Source organism: Pongo abelii, chromosome 3, assembly GCF_028885655.2.
Source record: "Pongo abelii isolate AG06213 chromosome 3, NHGRI_mPonAbe1-v2.0_pri, whole genome shotgun sequence".
Classification (NCBI taxonomy): Eukaryota; Metazoa; Chordata; class Mammalia; order Primates; family Hominidae; genus Pongo; species Pongo abelii.
In genome coordinates this window covers 133,995,726-134,018,064 of record NC_071988.2, presented here as the reverse complement: position 1 = coordinate 134,018,064, position 22,339 = coordinate 133,995,726, and the positions used below count along the sequence as shown (strand labels likewise).

The window sequence follows — 22,339 nt, the reverse complement described above, 5'->3', positions numbered from 1 at the left end:
ATGTACTTATCAATATTAAATGGTTTTAAGAAAACTAAAAAACATATGACAGGTAACAACAGGAAAGCATCTAGGCACTTACATTAAATTCTTTAATATTTAAAACAGTCTTTTAAGATATATAATATTTGTCTCAATCTTATAGAAAGAAAAAACTGAAAGTTCTGAAATGTAAACTGTTTAATGTCTCAAAGCAAGCAAATGATAAAGCCTGACTTCTTAAGAGAGTTTTCTTACAGTTTGCATAGAAGTTTTTTTTTGTTTGTTTGTTTTTTTAACAAAGCCTTACCTATGATTGCTTCCTGGGCTCTCCCCCTGTACAAAAATTAATTAAACAATTAAAACAAATTCATTAGCTAAATTCTATTTAAAGTAACCAATACAATTTTTATTTAATCTAAATACTTTCAACGTACCCATTTTTTTATCAGAGTAAATACATTTCACTATTAAATATATTTCACTATTAAAAATATTTGAAAGAAAAAGCTTTAAAATTTTGCTACTTCTCCAAAGCAAAATTTAGTTTACTATCTAGCTTAATTACATAAAACCATTTGCTAGACATTTCTTAATTTTTTTTTAACAAATATTTGTTATATACCAAATGAACTGGGGTCAAGATGGTATTAGACAACATATTCTCTATGTTCTCATTTATATTAACAGTTGATCCTCATTTTTTTTGCAGTTTCTGTATTTGCACATTTGCCTACTTGGAAAATTTACTTGTAACCACAAAATCAGTATTTGAGCTCTCTTGGTCATTCAAGGACAGGCATGGAGCAGTAAAAATTTTGAGTTGCTCAGCAATGCACATTCCCAGATGAGGTAGAACAGGGCAACAGACACTCTGCTTTCTTGTTTCAGCTCTCATGCTATAAACAAGTATCCTTTTTACAGTCTATTGAATGCCACATTGTTTGCATTTTTGTGCTTTTTTGCTGGTGATTTCTGTTTAAAATGTCCTCTAAGTATTCCAGTGTTCCTAAAGTCCAAGAAAGCTATGATGTGTGTTACGGGGAAAATATGTGTGTTATGTAAGCTTCATACAAGCATGAGTTTGTGCTACTGGCTGTGAGTTCAAAGTTAATGAATCAATAATACATGTTTAATGCAGTGTCTTACACAGAAACGCACATTGAATGAGGCTATATACTGATTGGTTGATGAACATATTGTGATCAGAGGCTTGTAGGAACCTAACCTTGTATTTCCCCTGCAGTAATGCTTCAGCATTCACTAATTTAGCATTTACAGCAACTTTATCGAACATAATTACAATAATGAGAATGAACTTTTTGTTTTCTTTCACAAGGCTACGAAATTATCTGTAGTTTTTTCCTCCAAAGCAAAGCGTAACTATTTTCAGGATTTATTCAGGTTTATGCCTATTTCTTACACATTTAAACTATTCATATCTGAAAGTTACAATATAATAGCAGAAATAAAATTCCAAATGGTCCACATTAGTTTAGAAAGTAGCACTACGAAACAGGATGACATTCAACTAAACCCAACACAAAATACGAAGTAAATGAGAGAGGAAAAGAGGGGTTAGCAAAAACAAAAATAAACAAAAAAATCCTCAGTCAACCAAACAAAAAGCATCTTAGGAAAATCCATGGAATCACGAGTTCTCTTGAAAAGTGTTATGATGCTGGGATGAATTCTACTGGAGGCTGAAAGAACGCTTACTTTTAACACTTGTCAGATGCTTTAAAAATATCATGTCCAGTGTTTGCTTAAACTTTTTAAGAGAAAGACATGAAGACAAAAGTGACCTTTGCGAAGGAAAAGAAATAAGTTCTATGAAATGGAATGATATTTTACTGGGAGAACAAACGGCTAAAATAGTTTCCAAAATGTGTCCTATCAGATGAAAAATACGTATTATTATTTTAAAAAAGGATTTTTACCCGCGTTAATTTATGAAGAGCTGAGTTGAACAAGTTTAAATAATTCAGTTTAACAATAGTCTATCTCAGAATCTTTTACATGCTAATTTACATTCTGAGACTAGTATTCTATACATACTCTGAGAAAGGCTGGACTAAAGAATACATTTTTAAAGGAAAATATTAATATTTTCTTCTTTCCCTAGAAAACAAAAATGACAAAGTATCAACTTTCAGTGTTCTTCTAGTCTAACCAATTTTAAAGATGTAGAAAGTAGGCCCAGGGAGGTTAAGTAATTTGCAGAAACGTACACAATTAATTTAGTGAAGTTGCAAATTAGCATACAAACTAAAGTTCTAACTATACCAATGCATAAGAAATGCTTCTTAGCCTTTTGACTAAGATCAAATGTTGAAATATACATCACATTTTGCTGATTCTAAAATGCACTCCCTTCTCATTTTTAACATTTCTGTATTTGAGAAGCATCTTAAAACTTGCTGAGTTTTATGAGATGAAATGTAGAAAACCAACATAAAGAATAACTGATAAAAGAGATGATGGCTAAAGTCAGAAACTGTAGAATAAACATGTAGAAAATCTGACATCAGAATCTATGAAAACTATAAAGAATAGGCCTACTCCAAAGCTGGGTGAAGTGGTATACACCGATGGTCCCAGCTACTCAGCTGAGGCAGGAGGACTGCTCGAGCCCAGGAGTTTGAGTCCAGCCTGGGCAACATAGCGAGATCTTGTCTCTTAAAAAGAAAACAACAGCAACAACAACAAAAGACAATGGGTCTACTCTGGATTGTGAGGTATTTTACCTACCTAATGGCAAGAGGTTAGAAATATTAGAAGTACAACTTTCTGAAGTTCCTCGGGTTTCTGTATAATGCTTTAAATCCTGTGTGTGTGTATAGTGTATCTTAGATAGTAAAAAAATTTGGAATTATTTTCTAATATAAATTAGTAAAAGAAAGAAATAATAAAGAACTAAAAAGTAAAAATAAAAACCAGAAAATACAAATTCTAAAACAAAAATAATAAAAATTGTAAACATAATTGTTAGAACTAATGAGACGATTAATGAGAAAAACAAATACAAGTTTTGTACTATTATGGAAATACTTACTTCATCACTTTCTACTAGATTCTCAAACTGAAAGGACAAAAAAGCTAAGTGTTAAGAGGAATATTTGTCTTAGGTATACATCTCAAGAAATTATGTTACTTTTTTCACTTAAAAATAATATACCTTTATATTTGTAAGCTATTTAATTCAAATGCCTCTTTAATACATCATTTCATTTGATATATTTAACAGTCCTACAAAATGGCCAAGGCAAGCATATACTATTTTAATTTATGACTTTCTATGAATGAAAATCAAACAGGAGAATTATAGCAATTTTCTACACAAATCAGAACTAAAACTTTCATCTGAATTGCATATTTCATACAAGTAATTTAATTCCATGCTACCAGAATATTCCACTTCACTTGACTTCAGAACAAATGTCATAAGAAGGAAAATTATTCAAGGAATGGACACTAAAAGATACCAAATAAGAATTTCCCTACATGTTTATATTTATTCATCTATCCATTCATATAGTTATTTACTGAAAATCTACTAAATGGTAGTTACTATTCCCAAATACAATGTCTTTCTAGAGATAGGAATGTAAACAGTTTGATCATAATGTGATTAACACTATTATGTCAGTGACCTAATAAAAGTCATTACTATTATATCACTAAAATGTTTGTATTTTAAATATAAATAACTTTATAAGTAACCACCTGAAAGAAAAGGTGTTTTATTGTCAATACTGTTTGGCTTAAAGATTGAGAGGAAACAATGAATTCAAAAGGTTTAGAAAATTAAGGAATCTCTCTAAAAAAAGAATAAAACTGTTAAAGTTATTATCTTTATCTTATTTTTATATTGGTTTGTGATTTTTAAATATTTAATTCCTGCCTTACACATGTTTCCTTATTAATATAAAAGGCCATAAAGTACAGTGTTCAAGCTTTGGAGCCAGGCAGTTTGGACTAGAATTTAGGTTTTGCCACTTATAGGTTGTGTAATATAGCCCAATTTCTCCACCTGTCTAAGCCTCTGATTTTTCATCCATGAAACAGGGTGACCACCACCTGTTTACAACAGAGTTGTGATGATATTCTTAATTTGTATGGTGGAGTGGCTAGTTTATAGTAGGTAAGGAATAAATGGTAGTTTCTATTATTATATTTTACATTCAAAGAAAAAGTGACTTGGTGATTCTGCTGTGGAGTTGCTTAAACTCAACTTCCTGCTTTGTTTCTGGACTCCTCCCTGCTGGGGCAGGCCAACCACCTCTCATTATACCCACTGCCCTAGTGAGCCACTATTACTGACAGAAGAGTACCTTCTCCCTGACTTATGTAGGGTGGGGGAAAAAGCTATTAGAAAAACAGAACCATAATCCTCTGCAAACTTCTTCCTACTCATTCCTTCCCTCACTGCTCCAACTCTTTCAATCTTCACTAACATGAATAATATTGAAATATAAACAGTCCATTCTAAATTTGGGTCCAGATCTTTCCCTCTTTACAACAAAAAGCCCCTTCCGCCTTTCTGAAGGCACTTTTAATCCAATCAAATTAACGACTACTTACCTCTATTGTTAAGTGCTCACCTCTTGAGCATGTTCTAAAATACTTGGATCTGGGAAGGAAAACAGAATAACTTTAAAAAACACAATTAACTCTAAGATTGAATTAATATATAGCATAAAAACATTTATTTCCTCAAGAGCAACTTTAAAATCTCTAACATATAGTTATATTTATAAAAAAAGAACAACAAAATTTACCTAAGAATATAAAAAGTCCAGATTTTTAAACTTCATTATGACTTGGTTTAGTCAACCAGTATTTCTTTCTATTGGCACTAATATTTACTAAATCTGTAATAATTAATTTATTTACTACATTGAGTAGAATACATTTTAAAATGTATCTCATTATTTTTACATCAAGAAAAGTACCTCGTTAAAAATACTGATGTGTTAAATAATATATAAAAAAGAATATGTTCTCAATTTTGTTAAAAATACACAAAACATTAAGTATCTAAAAGTATATATGTCAATATGCTAAGAGTAGTTATCTTTGGTGGTGGAATCATGTATCTTTATTCAAGACTTTGTTATCTTCCCATGCCCTCACAAATAAAAGAGAAAAACAATGCATATACATGTCAATCAAACAATCCATTACATTATTTTTTCCAACTAGGGCCAAATATTGACTTTATTTTAATCATTCTTTTCTGCTCCTATTAAACTTATACGTAGTCAAATAGGAATCTTCTTTATTATATCTTCTCCAAAGATATGTCTACATTCTAAGTACTACAGCATCCAAGCTGGCATCCCAGGACAGGGCCACTCACAGTCCTTTGTAACTGGAAGTGCCAGGAAATTGAGACTTTCAGTCATAATGTGGCTCCTGTTACAGCTGCCAAAACTGATGGAGAACTCCATCCCCATACAGTGGGGATCCAAATTTGTACTAAGTGTTCCTAAAGCATCAGGATTCATGGACAGACAGCACACTTTTAAGAAACAGGAAGAATCCTGGGGTTAGGACAGAATTCTTTTGCTTTTCTTTTTTTTTTTTGGAGACAAGGTCTTACTATGTCACCCAAGCTGGAGTGCAGTGGCGCAATCCTGACTCATTGCAGCTTCGCACTCCTTGGCTCAAGTGATCCTCCTGCCTCAGCCTCCCCAGTAGCTAGTAATACAGGCATGCACCACCATGCTTGGCTTCACTTATTTTTTGTAGAGACGAGGTCTCAATATGTTACCCAGCCTGGTCTCAAACTCTTGGGCTTAAGAAATTCTGGTACTCCCAAAGTGCAGAATTCTTTGTATTATGTGTATGTGTGTGGATGAAGGTTTAGTGAAAGAGAATGCCATATCATGACTGAAGGAAAAAAATAGCAATGAAATTATGGAAACTATTTTTCCTGCTATAATCTTTATCTGCTGATAGATGCAAATCTGTGTTATTGCCCGCTAAGATCATTGGTAAAAAGCAAAGAATTTGGTATTACAATTCCATGGATTTCATGGACTATATCCAATATAAATGCAATACCCTTAATGCTCTATCTAGTGCTTCCACTCTTCTCTCTCCTTTATTTATCAAACAAATACAGAAATGAGTTGAACCTTCAGTAGTAGCACTGGGTTCTGGCATTAGGATTCCTGCTTACAGTGCTATATGCTTCTCTCCCTGCAACCATCACTATCTTCCCTGAATGAAGAATCCGTCTCTGATTAATCTGTTTCCTCCTCCAGGTTTATTGAGTGGTACAGCTGAATAATTAGAAATAAAGCTCAGTAACACTATCAATAGGAGCCATCAGTATGACTTCACTGCTGTGGCAAAGCCCAAAGCTAAGTAGAACACTGTTGAAACCAAGGTAACTGTTATACTACATTTGTATTAGATGGCAGAACACCATGTTCTAGTCTAATTATACATAGATAATACAAACTAACTTTAGTAGTAGGCAAAAGTGTTATCTGCTGTAAATATCTCCCTTTTCTGTCCCCTCTATTCACAGCCAGCTATAGTGAGGACACTCACGTTCTCACACGACTCTGAATCCCTGAGCATCTGACTAAGCTACAATCAATCAATCCTTCACACCTCATTTGACTGGTTCAGGGTTACACAGAAACTGAGCAAGGAGAGACAATATCCTTCTGAGAGCTCTAGAGAGTTGTGGGGGATTATGCTTTCTGACTGCGCAATGAGAGGAATGAAATCAGCTGAAAGAGTGCTCTGACAGCATCAAAATCATCCCTAAGAAGCATATGCATCCCAGCCTGCTCATGGTTTGGTTATTAGTTGAGAAACCTAACATCCCTATTATCAATTCTACCCTTTGCCTAAGATAGTTTTAACTGGGCTTCTGTCCCCCACAAAGTCCTGATTAATAAACATAAGTGATATGACAAGGGAGTCAATTAAGAATAGCAATAAATAAAACAAGATAAAGAGAAAAGCAAAATACATTTGGGAAAAAATTCAAGCTTTCCTTTTAAAATGGATTAGATTGAGACTTTGTTCACAAAATGTATATCTTGACTCCTACCACAATAAAAGCTAAGATTATACTGATAAAGTAAATATTCAATTTGGCAAACTCAGGGTTAACATTTTTATCAGGGGAGCTTTATCCTGTGACTTATCTGAAAATACCAAGAAACATAATATGTATATATTTCATGAATTAAGTTACTTATTCAAGTATGCTTGAATTATGTTTACTTGTTCAAACATTATTGATGACTGAATAGGACCCTCAGACATGTGATGTATTAAATTCAGTCACTGACATTTTGCCAACTTCCAGGCATATAAAACCATAACTTTTCACATACTTTTCTATATTCTACGCAATGTATATGTTTTAAAAATAATTAGAAAGCCAACTTTCTAATGGTTTGAAAGGACCATTTCAGATTTCAGAGAGCTTTTAAGAAACGAAAAATGAAAACTCAAATCTTTCCATATTATTGGATGCTTAAAAGCCTAGCAAATTTGGAATATACCTTTTACAATGTTTCCTATAATAAACTATCCTGCATTTTCTGTTCTTTCCTTCAGTTTTGTTCTCGATGAGGCTCTTGACAATCAATCCTTCACTACTTGCTCCTAGGTAAGGATGAGAATGTAAGTGAAGGGTAAGCGGAACAACTGGGGAAAGGAATGGAAGTACTCAACTATTAAACTTTAAGTTTTACACTTTTATTTCATAAATATTTACACTTTTATTTCATAAATATTTATCAAGTGCTTCTAAAGTGCCTGGCACTGTTCTAGATGCTGGCAATACAACTGCCACCTTGGAGCTAACAATTTGGGAATGAATGATAATAAACACATAGATAAATGCATCAGATGATAGTAATTGCCACGAAATAAAAGTACCTCATGCTGTTTTCCATAAAGTTTGTACTAATTCACATTCCCATCAACAGTGGCTAAGTGTTCCCTTTTCCCCATATCCTCGCCAACATCTATTGCTTTTTAACTTTTCAGTAATGGCCATTCTGACTGGCACAAGATGGTATCTCGCTATGCAATATATACAGGTAAGAAATCTGCAGCTGTACCCCCTAAATCTAGAAAAATTATATATATATATATATATATATATATATATATTTCTTTTTTGAGACAGAGTCTCACTCCTACCCAGGCTGGAGTGTAGTGGCTGGATCTCGACTCACTGCAACCTCCACCTCCCGGGTTCAAGTGATTCTCCTGCCTCAGCCTCCCGAGTAGCTGGGATTACAGGTGCCCACCACCACACCCGGCTAATTTTTGTATTTTTAGTACAGACGGAGTTTCACTTTGGCCAGGCTGGTCTCAAGCTCCTGACCTCAGGTGATCCACCCACCTTGGCCTCCCAAAGTGTTGAGATTACAGGCGTGAGCCACTGCACCAAGCCTATACATTTTTTTTTTTTTTTTAAAGTACCTTAGAGTAAGTGAGGATCATGATTGGAGGAGGGAGGTTATTTTATTTTATTTTTTGAGATGGAGTTTTGCTCTTGTTGCCCAGGCTGGAGTGCAATGGCACGATCTTGGCTCACCACAACCTCCACCCGCTGGGTTCAAGCAATTCTCCTGCCTCAGCCTGCCAAGTAGCTGGGATTACAGGCATGTACCACCATGCCCCGCTAATTTTTTGTATTTTTAGTAGAGACAGGGTTTCTCCATGTTGGTCAGGCTGGTCTTGAACTCCTGACCTCAGGTGATCTGTCTGCCTCAGCCTCCCAAAGTGCTGGGATTACAGGCGTGAGCCACCGCGCCCGGCCAGGAGGTTATTTTATGTAGGGTGGTCAAGGCAGACTTCTCAGTTAAAGCAAAAGCAGAACAAAGGCCCCAAGGAAATGAGGAAGCCAGCTACACAGATATTTGGAGGAAAAGAATTCTAAACAGAGGAAAAGCAAAAGCAAACGCTCTGAAGCAAAACTCTACTTGGCACATTCTAAGAAGGCGAGAGGGTCAGAATGGCTGGAATGAAGAAGGAAGGGAGACAAGGTCTGAGAGATAGCCAGGGTCAGATCACAGGCCTTTACAGACCATGGGAAGAGTTTTAGATTTTAATATTAATTAGATAAGAACTCACAGAAGAGATTTTTGTCTTTAGCATTCACACTGTTTTTTAAAACTTTTATCATGAACCTTTTCAAATATGCACAAAAGCAGAGAGAAGAGATTGATAAGCCCCCCTGTACCCATTACCGCACTTAAAAAGTTACTACTTCCCGATCATGTTTCATTTATACTATACTCCTTTTTGTTTTATTTTTTGTTAGTATTTTACAGCAAATCTCAGACATGTTATCTTACCCCTACCTCAATTTGCATCTCTAATTAAAGTATTAAGAACTGTTTTTTTTTTATAAAAAGCTAACATACCAACGAAGTTTAAAGTAATTCTTTAATATTATCTAATGTCCAGTCCAGTCTATATTTCTATTTCCCTGATTATCTTTTTACACATGATTTGTTCAAATCAGAATCAAACAAAAGCCACACAGTATGTTTGCTTGTTAGGCCTCTTGCACCTCTTTTAGTCCATATCAGCCCCCTTCCCAGCACCAGTGTCTGTTTTCATGCCACTGATTTGTTAGACAAATTGTGTCACTTGTCCTACAAAATTTCTCACTTTCTGGATTTACCTGATATTTTTCCTCTTCGTGTTATTTAACTTTTTCTTCTATCCCCTGTATTTCTGGCAAATTAGTAATTTGATTTAAAAGCTTGATTATACTGAGTTTAATTTTTTTAGGCAAGAATGCTTCACTAATGGTACTTGCTATTGAATCAAATCATAAGGTACTTTATTTTTGCCTGCCTCACTTTTACTGATGATCTGTAAGTTAGGATATTTATGTTAGCCTAATCCATCCATCATAATGTTTCACATCAAGCTTTTACCAAATGGTTTTTAGCATCCATTGATAGTCAGTACTCAGTTCCATTATTTCACTAGAGAGTACAAAAACAATGATTTTTACATTCTATCATTCCTTAAGAATCTACTAGCTGTAAGAACTTCACTGGAAGATCCTTAAAAGACAAGCTGACGTATGTTTTTTAAGAGGCCAATTATAAAGCTATTATAATAGTAGAGCGAAGAAATGATGGCGGCTTGAATCACAGTAACAATAGTGGGAGTAATGAGAAGTAATTCTGAAGACAGGGCTGACAGAATTTGCTAATGTATTAGATATAAGGATGTGTGTAAAAAGGAAAAATCTAGGCTATCTCCTAACTCTGAGGCCTGAACAATTAGGATGGATTTGTTATTTACCAAGATGAGGAAGCCTGGGAAAGAAGCAGGTTTGTGTTTTTAGATGCCTTGAGCTTCACATTCATACAAAGTTACAGTCTGGGTGAGACTCCTCTATTCAAATTCGAAACCTACAACGTTAACATAAACATCAGTCCAAAAACTCCTTACAAGTATTCCTATATTTAACCCTGGAGCTACTTCTCAATCTCAGATCAGTAAAAGTACTTTTCTTTTCTTCTTTTCTTCACACCCAGGAAATTTATCTTGCTTGCTTTTGCTGTTCCAATAAGGTTGTCTGTAGACAAAGATGCAATGTCAGCAATTTTTCCCCTCCCATACATATACTTCATGTTACTACCAATATATACATATGCCTATTGTTTCTAGGGATTTTACTTCTAAGTAATATGGAGAAATGGAAGCATAGTCTCTTCCTTGGGGACACAGGAAGAGTGAGTTATCTCCCAGTAAGTTGGAAACAGAGAAAACAGAAATTAAAGCTATAAACAATACATCATCGATCAGTTACCTTCACATGCTAAGTTAACTTAAGGAAACAGAAGGGCTCCTGCAAGATTTAAAAGAAAGAGAAGGAAGTTAATCATATTTTTAAAAAGATGTGTAAAATGAAGAAACAGAAGAATACAAAATAGAGAAAGAAATGTTGGTAGAGTTCAGCCAAACTGTCTGTAGAAAAGTCCCCTGGTTCAAGGAACTGGGCTATCTGGTCCCAGTGGATGGTAGTGTTCCAAGGTGATGGGTTATTTGAATTGTATAATTAACTTTCTTTGTTCTGAATCTACACTCACTAAGCACCTCCCACTCTGTTATTCTATGCTTATAGTAAAATAATGTCTTTACCTAAAGACACAAGTACTATATAGTTCCTTCACAGTTACATTTCTCATTCTAAATTATTAAATTTACCTTGGTTTTCTCACCTGACCCAAAAGATTGAAGGTGAGAGCCTGGGACATGACAAAATCACCAATGTGGTTGCCCAAACAAAATTATTATGTATTTTTTGTTTGTTTGTTTGTTTTGAGACAGTCTCACTCTGTCGCCCAGGCTGGAGTGCAGTGGTGTGATCTCAGCTCACTGCAACCTCTGCCTCCTGGGTTCAAGCGATTCTCCTGCCTCAGCCTCCCAAGTAGCTGGGCCTACAGTGTGCACCACCATGCCCAGCTGATTTTTGTATTTTTAGTTTCACCATATTGGCCAGGCTGGTCTTGAACTCCTGGCCTCAAGCAATCTGCCTGCCTCAGTCGTCCAAAGTGCTGGAATTACAGGTGTGAGCCACCACACCCAGCCTAAAATTATATATTAATGGGACGGCAAAAGTAGCCATAGGAAAAATCACATAACTCATCTTATTCAAGTCCCCCAAGTACTGCGTAGTAATATTTCATTATTATATAGATGCTGGTTGAGAATATTTTCAAGAATGAAGTTTTAGATATATATAGGGCAGCATCATTAAAAAAATGAGACAAAAGAAAACTGGATCACAGTCTAAAGCCAGAAATTTGGTGCCAACTATTAATGTACATTTCTAATAATCTTAGGTGAAAATTGAGTCTTAGAAGGAAAGATAGGAAACAAAATGAGCAAAAGCAGCAATATCTATTACAAAAGCTGACTCAATTACTGTTAGTTTAGAGAAATAATAAGAACATTTTATTTTCTTCAATTTGAAAAAAAAGTCAATATTTTATTGACTTGAAGATTCCAACTACATATGCTACAAAACCCAAAACATAACAAGCTATTAATATAATGGAGAGCAAAGAGAGGCTTGCATTTACTGAGGACCTACAATGGGTCAGGAACAAAGCTTATTTGTAAAATATGTATCTTATATTCATTTCCTTCCCAGAATCATCCTATGAAGTATTGTTATCCTACTGGATAGATCTGCATGTCCAGTATGATAACCACTAGCCACAAGGGGCTATTGAGCAACTGAAATGTGGCTAGTCTGAATTTTAAAGGCTATTATGTGTCAAACATGCACTGGATTTTGAGGACTTAGTACAAAAAATTATGTAAAGTATCTAAACTCCAAAAAGTAAGCTCTTTTCAACATATATCCAAGGTCAAGCGTAGATAAATATCTTTTAGATCTTCCTCAATTCTTCCCCCTCCATGTTCAATCCATCACAGTTCTGTAGCCGAAAACACTGCTGTGCATGTTCTGATAACATGTGTAGCCTGGAATCTAAGTGTGCTAATTTTATATGTAACACTGTTCACATTATGTACTTTTAGAGCATTCTTATAAGAAAAAAATAAGTTTAATCGTATTACACATAAAACATTATTTTATTAATTAACTATTATTCATAAAAAGATTTTCACTAAAAATTAGGAGTATATAAATCTGGTGACATTTAAAGTTAAAAGAAAATCTGATCTAATATTTTCAATCGTAACTACTTAAGAATCTAAAAATAAAGGAGAATAGCCACCCTACTTTTTCAGACCTATTGTTAGCCTATAAGTAGGTCATGTTGTACAAAGCTTCCTACATTTGCTAAATAAAATTATAGTGTAAACTGGTACAGAACAATCTAAGATTCTATTATGCAAACATAATTGCTTAAAAATAAGGAAGCTAAAAACCAGTATTCTCTGCTTTCATATTTGTAACTTCTGACTAAACCTACTCAATCTCAAATTAATTTCATTTATAATGACAACAAAACAACTCAGTAAGAAAACTCCAAGTTTATACTGACCAGAGATTTTGGGAGGTGTGAATGTTGGAGGTACCATAGGAAACAACAACAGAAAATGGCAAGAGTAAATCTAAGGAGGCCTCCTTCACCCATCTTTGGGCAAAAATCAATATCACACTGAATTATTACTGACAGGAGACTACTGCACATCTTTGGGAGCTGATGTACAAAAGAAAAAAAAATGGTTATGAGTCCCTGAACTAGGCATTTTACATTTAGAAACCCTCCAATATAGGTATTTAGTCTTGACAACTCTGTTTTAGAAAAGCAGTTATTCTCATCCTGTGGCATAAAACAATTGCCTTTTAAAAATAAACATTACTGAGCTTCACCTTCAAGTTGACTAAGAGAGCCTGGGTATTATATTCTAGCCCTTTCACCAATTAGTTTATCCTGTGGCAATACAACAGGGTTTTAATTATTAGAGTCTGTAATCTGATAGGACAAGTTTCCTTCTTCAAAATTTGTGGGGTCTTTTATGGCCCTTTGCTCTTCCATAAAAATTGCTGGAATCAGCTTAAGTCCACAAAATTCCTATTAGGATTTTAACTGCAAATGCACTAAATTTCAAGTAAATAGGCAGAGGACATCTTTAGCACAGTGAGTCTTTTTACCCATTGAAAATGGTATTGCCCTGCATTTATTTAGATGGCGTCTTTAAAAACGTTGTTCTAGTCTTACACATCTATTATTGATTACTAGTTCCTTATATTTTTTCATTGCTATCTTAAAAGGTAATTTTATAATATGCAGTATTTGTTGCTGGTATATAGGAATATTGTACAATGAAGTTTTGACACAAATATTAGATTGCATTTCACATCAACAGATTGAAAAAATATCTGACAATACCAAGAGTTAGGAAATGGAGCAATGAAAATTCATTATTGGTAAAAGTTTAAAGTAGTATAATTACTTTGAAGAAGTTTTATTTTTCTAGTAAATTTGAAGAGGTACATAAGCTATGACTGAGCAATTCCACTCCTAGGTATATCCACCTAAAGAATCTTCTGCACATGTGTACAAAGAGACATTTATCTCCTTGCACAAACCGAGGTAGTTTGTAAAAGAAAAAGAAAAAAAAAAAGAAGTTGGAAATGATCTAAATGCCCATCAACAGAAGGGTGAAGTAATTATGGCCTATTCATAGAATACAACACTGCACAGGAATAGAAATGAATGACTTGAACCAGAAGTAAACCTTGGTTCATGTAAGAAGCTGCTCCTGCAAGTGCCAAGAATGATACAAGTCCTAAACAGTGAGTGGGGATAAATGTATAGAATGAATGTATGAATAACGTATGCAATCAAATTTGAGGCTAAGCAAGAATAAGTTGGACTAGGGTGGTGTCAGTGACAGAAGTGGAGGGATTAAAGAAATATTTAGAAGATAAAAATCATCGGTTTGGGAGATGGACTGGAAAACAAGAGATGATGGGAGAAGTGTCAGAATCCCAATGGGGATGTAATATGAAAGCAGCAGTATCAAGAGTGAAAGTACAAGAGAAAAATAAATGCAGTAAATCCAAGACGTAAGACTTAAATGCCAGCAGTGAAACGATAAAGGACAAAGTGATGTGAGAAGCTGGAAGAATTCTCTAGCAATACAGCAGTGTCACATAAAGCTGAGCTGTGAAGAAAATGATTACGGGCACATAATATGTGCATTTAACATTCATGAATCCAGTCACATGCCCTGGAGGAAAGAAGAAGGTGATAAGTAATTTGGGCAACAACCCACTATTCTATTCAAGGACATGTATATTCAGGTGTGTTAATTAGGGTGAAAGTTGAGGAGCTGAAAGAAAGAGGCTCCAAAAACAATGATTTAAAGAAAATACACGTGTACTTTTCCTCTTAACAGTCTAGAGTTCCTCCAAGTCATCCATGGACATTCATTTACATGTAATTCTTATGGTCCTGCGAGCTGTCTCTAAATGAAGTAAAGTAGGCTTCTGCGTATCCACTCTACTACTACTGAAGATGTGAAAGTGGATTGTGTTATAGCTTGGATGTTTGTCCCCTAGCAATCTCATGTTGAAATTTGATCTCCATTGTTAGGGGTGGGGCCTAATGGGAAGTGTTTAGGTAACAGTGGCGGATACCTCATGAATGGCTCTGTGCCAACCTCATCCTCATGGTTATGAGTGAGTTCCCATGAAAGCAGGTTGTTAAAAAGAGCCTGGCACTCCCTCCTTGCTTCCTCTTTTCCCATGTGATTTCTGCACACACTGGCTTCCCTTCACCTTTTGCCACTAGTGGAAGCAGTCTGCACCTTACTAGATGCAGATGCCCAATCTTGAACTTTTCTAGACATCAAAATTGTGAGCCAAGTAAGCCTTTTTTTTGTTGTTGTTTGTTTGTTTTTTTTAATAAATTACCCAGCCTCAGATATTCCTTTATGTCAACACAGCCTAAGATAGATTCAAACACATAAAGGACATCAGAGGGGTAGAAAAGAAAGGCTATGACTGGTTCCTGGAGCATAATACTCTGAACGATGGAGGCATATACAGAAATTTGGAAGAATTTGAAACTAACGTGGTACAAAAGTGGAGATACTTGCATACATATTCACTTATCAATGTTCTCAAGGTAGATTTCAAGATACTTTTATTAAAGATAAAACCAGTCTTGTTAAGAATAGGCTTAAAATGCAGTATTTTATGCTTCTCACTTTATTTTGCATAGCAGGCAAATACTCATATCAAAGTGACTTAAGTAAAAGGTAACTGAAAAATTATCACAAATTCTACATTGATATTGTACCTTTTCTTTATATTCCTCTTTATATCTGTTAGAATAAAATAAGAAAGTCTTTCCCTGTATGTTTTGCTTGACACTATAAATAAATGATGAAGAATCATGGTAAATTGTTCCAAAGTCTATTAAAAATTAAAAGCTTCCCAAGAATGCAATTTTTTTTTTTTTTTTCAGAACAGAAGACTGGAAAGATTATAAATCTAATGCCTGGCAAAAACTATTACAAAGATGATGGAAACATTGTTTTCCAATTAGTATCAAATATTTCAATAGAGATTTAACCACTCAAATCTCAAGGGATAAAATCAACAGATTTTTCCAGGTAGGGATAGCAGTGACATAAGGTGATGTGACGGTTAATTTTATACGTCAACATGAGTGGGTCACCAGATGCCCAGATATCTGGCTAAACATTATATCTGGTGCATCTGCAAGGGTGTTAGAGAACAGACTCGCATTTGAATTGGTGGACTGAGTAAAGCAAATTGCCCTTTCCAAGGTGGGTGGGCTGCCATCATTCAATCCATTCAGGGCCTGACCAGAACAAAAAAGCTGAAGGAAGGTTGAATTGAATTCTCTCTACCTGACTGCTTGAGCTGAGACACTGGTCTTCGGCTCATGAACTGAGACTTACACGACCAGCTTTCCTGGGTCTCCAGCTTGCAAATAACAGATTGTGGGACTTAACCTCCATAATCATAGGAGGCAATTCCTTATGACAGTTCTCATTTTATATCTATATCTATATCTATGTATCTATCTATCTATCTATCTATCTACATGTAAACATAGAAATACAGATATCTCCTACTGGTTCCATTTCTCTGGAGAACCCTGACTAACACAGGTAGTAATAATAATCATATTTACTGTTTAATAAGCTCCTTCCTAATAAAGACACGTTTAGGAAGAATATGTTCAAAAACTTAATTTTATGCCTTGGCAGAGAGGAGACAAATTCTTCTCTCCAAACATGTCAAAGACATAATGCAAGGGTTTAAAAAACAGTCATTGCCTTTTAAGAGCCCGATTTAAAGGAAACTAATAATGAGAAGGGACCTTAGAGGTCTTTTAGTTCTTTGCTATTTGTCCTCTGCAATTTGTGTGCAGCATCTGAAATCACTGACAACCCTCTTCTTTTGGAAACTGTTGCCACTTATGTATCTATGCCACTGAATCTTCCAGTTTTTTATTTCTGTAAGTTACTGAATGACAGACATAGCTATGTAATACAGTAACATGCATAGCTATACATTTGAAATATTTTAAACCCATGTATCCAAAAGGCTTATAATCTAACAGGGTAGACACACAGGTAAATTAACAACTACTATGCTGTGAGAGGGGATATGTTCAGATGAGGTGTCATCAAAAATCAGCCTGAGGCCAAGGAATGAGCCAGGCCTCCAAGCAGATAAAAGAGGTGTTTCAGAGAGCAGCAGGTACCAAAGGCAAGGGGGAGTGAAAAGAACCTGACATATTCAAGATACTGTATTCACTAATTCTGCCAACAAGTATTTACTGAACATGTAATACGTACTAGGCACTTAACTGAGAGCTGGGTATTCATTCAATGGTATGGAAAAACAGGCACAAACTCCTTCCTTTTTATTGAGAGCAGCAGACAGGCATTAACCAAATAATCACACTATTTCACTTTAACTATAAACTAAGAACATGCACAGAAGAAAAGCAGATGGTTCCATGATGATGTGCAGACTTACCCTCTGGAGGGTAGGAGATGGTTTTGGAAGACTTCTGTAGGAAAGAATTCTTAAGCTGGCATCTACAAGATGAGTGAATAGGAGTCATCTAAGTAAAAAGGAAAGAAATAGATTCAAGGAAAAGTGTGACACACATGAAACAAAAATAAAAAAATAAAAGGAGAAAGAAGAGGTAGGCAAGGAAAAGATTAACACAGAGCCTTGAAAGCTCCATTAAGATTTCAGTCTTTATCCTACAAGTTTGATAAGCCACTTTAGAATTTATGTTGTATTTGTGTCACAGATTTGCATTTAAAAGGCAAAAGATCTATTGACTCTGAAGAGAAACCAGAGTATCAGATGTGCATTTAAGATCACTTTGATTCCACGATGCAGGATAAATTGGAAAAGGTCAGGAATATATGTGAGTAGACCCACTTGATAGTCTATTCACTCAGTTGACAAATATTTATTGAACACCTACTATGTGGCAAGCACCGCTGGTACACTGGAGATACAGGAACAAACAAAATCTCTGACCACATGAAATTTATACTCTATTAAGGGAGAACAGTCAACAGACAAACAAATGCTTGGAGTCTACAAAGTCATGGAGTGGTAAGCGCCATGAAGGAAAACAAAGTAGTGTCAGAGAATGGCGAACGAGGAATACACACAGAATTATCGGAAATCTAGGCAACAAATGACAACAGCCTGGATTAATGTGGCAGCAGTGAGAGAAGTGGGTGGAATGAAAAGTTATTTAAGACATAAAAAAATATCATCTGGTCTTGAGGATGGACTGGAAATGTGGGATGATGGGGAACAGTGTCAAAGACAACTCCTAGGTTAGCAGCTATGTGCATGTCACTCTTTAAGGAGAGTATAGTGTGAGAAGAGTCTAACAGAAGTTTTGAGGGACTCCAAAATGTCATGACTGAGAAGAAAATGAATATGCAGACGGGAGCAGCAGCAGGGAAGGTGAACGTTAGGTTACTTTGAAGACTGAGTGAGAAGTGAGGAAACACTTCTCAAGAAGACATCAAGACTAGGCAAGACCAGACAATTCCTAAGAAACATATTTAAGGGAAAAGATAGGAGATAGGGTTAATAGCTGGAGGGAGACATGGTAGTCAGGGTAACAGCTAGAGGGAGATGTTGGAGTCTACATAAGATTTCATGTTGCTTTCCTTTTGGTTTTCAGATTAGGGAGACACAAGTTCAAAAGGGCATATCAGGAGGGTAGAACTACAAATATAGAGGACAGAAGGGTCTGTTTTAAGGCAGAGAGGATATAGATGTTAGAAAGATCTAACATGTAGGGGCCATTCAGAAGGTAGGGACTTGATAACCTGGGTTTGAAGGGTGAGTAACAGGAAAGAACTTGATACGGTTCTTAGTTTCATGGCTTAGGTGACTACAGATACCACTCACAAGGTAGGGAACAAAGTAGTAGAAAAGGCTGGGGCTTAAAGAGGAAAAAGGAGGAAAGGGCTATGAGAAGGAAACAAAAATGAATTCAACTTTACAAAATGAATTTACGGTTACGTTTGATAGATAAGTGGAACTACACAGTAGCAATTAGATATTTCAGAGCTCAGACTGAGATGACTGAACTTATTAGCATATAAGTAGTAGGTGAAGTACCATTACCCAGGAAAAGTACATTAAAGACTAAAAATGTATTAGGGAAAAATAGAGTGAGATTCAGAACAGAGCCTTAGGGATTCTTTAAGGTTTAACAAAGAATGTTTAAAAAATCCACATCCATTTAAATGCACTACTGTTTTCCTTCCTATCTTCTGAAATTCCAAGAGAAATATCTTACATTTTATATTTTTCAAAACTGAAAAACATGCAGAACCAAAATAAATCTTCTAATGCTGACACTATTGATTTCTATATTTTAGCAATATACATTATAATAAATATTTTTAAAATTCTCAAAGGCACTCAATATGATCTCTTTAAAAAAACATAGTGAGTCAATATACAACTGGTAGGATATGTGTTTAAGTATCTGGGTGTGTGGTGTTTTTGCCAAAGTTAGGGAATTATCTTTAGGCCTTAAAAAAAATGAAGGATAGGAGAAATTATAGTTTTGTAGATCCTACAAGTTCAAATAACTCTTCTGGCTGTTCATTCAACAAATGTAAGATACTGAGAATGGAGAGAGTGATAAAACACAGTCCTTGACCTCCTTAAGGAGCTCTTAGCCTATATCATGGTACATATGGTACCAGGAATTGGCAACTATGGCCCACTGGCCAAATCTGGCCATCTGCCTATTTTTGTAAATAAAGTTGCATTGAAATATAGCCACACTCATTTGTTGAAACAGTCTATGGCTGCTCTTGCACTAAAACAGGCAAGTTCAGTAGTTGTGACAGACCACACCACCTGCCAACCCTAAAATATGTATTATCTGGCCCATTACAGAAAAAGTTTGCCAACTCTTGATATAGAACAAAAATAAGCCTGTAGAAAATATTATTTCCTCAGGGAGATAATATGGTTTCAGTGGCTTGGAGTGGGTTTCATAGGGAAGGTAGTAAGGTAAGGTAAAGGTAAGTGAAAGCTCACAAAAAAACTAAAAAAAGAAGAAATATCACAGAGGCCAGGCGAAGTGGCTCACGACTGTAATTCCAACACTTTGGGAGGCTGAGGTATGCAGATCACTTGAGTTCAGGAGTTCGAGACCAGCATGGGCAACATGGTGAAACCCTGTGTGTTTCTACAAAAAATACAAAAATTAGCCAAGCGTGGTGGCCTGCACCTGTAGTCCCAGTTACTTGGGAGGCTGAGGTAGAATTGCTTGAGCCCGGGAGGTGGAGGTTTTAATAAGCCTAGATCACACCACTGCACTCCAGCCTCGGTGACAGTGAGACCTCGTCTCAAAAAAAATAAAAATAAAAAGAAAAAAGAAAATAAATATCACCCACAAAGGCACAGGGTTAGAAAACACTGTATTTGGCCAGGCGCAGTGGCTCACGCCTGTAATCCCAGCACTTTAGGAGGCCGAGGCGGGGGGATCACGAGGTCAGGAGTTCAAGACCAGCCTGGCCAACATGGTGAAAGCCCGTCTCTACTAAAAAATACAAAAATTAGCCAGGTGTGGTGGCAAGCACCTGTAATATCAGCTACTCGGGATGCCGAGGCAGGAGAGTTGCTTGAACCTGGGAGGTGGAGGTTGCAGTGAGCAAGATCACATCACTGCACTCCAGCTTGGGCAACAGGGCAAGATTCCGTCTTGGGGGAAAAAAAAGAGAAAACACTGTATTTTAGGAAAACAAGAACAAGCACAGTCCATCTGGTATATAGGATATTAAAAGTGGTAAGTGAGAGGATGGGAGAGAATAACACTGGTAAAAACAGGTTAAGGTTACATTGCTTTGTCGGAAGTTTTAAACTAGTAGCTGGGAGGATAGTAATTTATCAAAAAAGTTAAAATGCTAAGATTTATGAATGACAAGTTTTTTGAAATTAGAATAGCTTTAATGTTATTCTTTTAATGTTTTTCTCACTGATTTGTATCCTGACATTTTTTGACAAAGAGATTATAGAAACCCAAATATAGAACTAAATATTATCCTGAGTATACAAAGGGACATTATGCCATACATTTGAATGCCATGTAATTCATCATGCTGTCACAGAAGGAAAAAAGACTTAGAAATTTAGGGCTGGGCGCAGTGGCTCATGCCTGTAATTCTAGCACTTTGGGAAGCCGAGGTGGGCAGATCGCTTCAGGTCAGGAGTTCGAGACTAGCCAGGCCAACATGGTGAAATCCTGTCTCTATTAAAAATACAAAAATTATCCAGGCACGGTGGTGGGTGCCTGTAATCCCAGCTACTTGCGGAGCTGAGGCAAGACAATCACTTGAACTCAGGAGGCAGAGGTTGTAGTGAGCCAGGATCATGCCAGTGCATTTCAGCCTGGGCAAGAGAGCGAGACTCCTTCTTGGGGGGAAAAAAAAAAAGACTTAGAAATTTAGCTATGGGAATCAGGGAGCAGATGGAAGTTGCTGAGCAAAGGAAAGAAACAATCCAATGTGGGTTTTAGAAAGCCTAACTCATGATAGGAAGGGAGGGTGGGCTGAAGTATGAGAGCTACAATAGAGAGAGTAGTCTGGAAGCTGCTGACTAAGCAATTTGAAAGGCAATGGCAGAAGACAGGAAGAAAACAGGTTCAGTATGTTTAAGGAGAGACTGAAAATAATATATAGAGATTTAATTTATATCCAAGAGTGCCTCTTAGGTAGACAACTGAAAAGATCTACAAGCAGAAGATGAGATTTGGAAGTAGTGGTGGTTGAAATAATAGGAATAGGTAAAATTTCTTCAGGGGCAGGTAATACACATATGAAGGAAATTAAAAAAGAGAAGACAAGAAAATCTCCACATTTAATAGACAGAATAACAATAGCTAGGAGAGAAACAGGAAAACAAGATAAAGGTGATGTTGCGGAAGTCAAGTGCATAGTTTCAAGAAAAAGACAGCTTAGCACACAGAATAAAGAGTCAAGTTGTTCAGATATATTCATAAGTTCTTCTGGAGACAATGTTCAAGATACTGCAATGAGAGAGATAGCAACCAAATGTTTACCTATAGAATAAAGTGCCATGAACTATTTGTGGTGGGTAAGGATAAGAACTCTGAATTCAGAGGGACCTGGGTTGCAATCCCAGCTCTGCTATCTTGGGAAAGTTCAACTTTCTAAGTTTCAGTTTTCAACCTATAATATATATACTTACTTGCCTCACAGGATTGCGGGGAGGAATAAGTGAGATAATATAAAGTACTTAGAACAGTGCCTGGCACATAGGAAGTAATGGAATGTTGGCAGTTATTATTAAAATCAT

General features: G+C 35.9%; 1 protein-coding gene across 2 annotated transcripts in view; it reads right to left on the bottom strand.

Moving 5' to 3' along the window:
- AP1AR (adaptor related protein complex 1 associated regulatory protein) overlaps window positions 1-22,339 on the bottom strand; it is a 38,102-nt gene that overhangs the window by 11,950 nt on the left and 3,813 nt on the right. For both annotated transcript variants that reach the window (XM_002815070.5, XM_024246481.3), the window contains exons 2-4: window positions 4,564-4,612; window positions 3,035-3,061; window positions 290-315 (exon numbers count right to left, since the gene is read on the bottom strand). In XM_002815070.5, coding sequence (XP_002815116.1) covers window positions 290-315; window positions 3,035-3,061; window positions 4,564-4,612 — 102 coding nt within the window. The remainder of the gene's footprint in view (window positions 1-289; window positions 316-3,034; window positions 3,062-4,563; window positions 4,613-22,339) is intronic.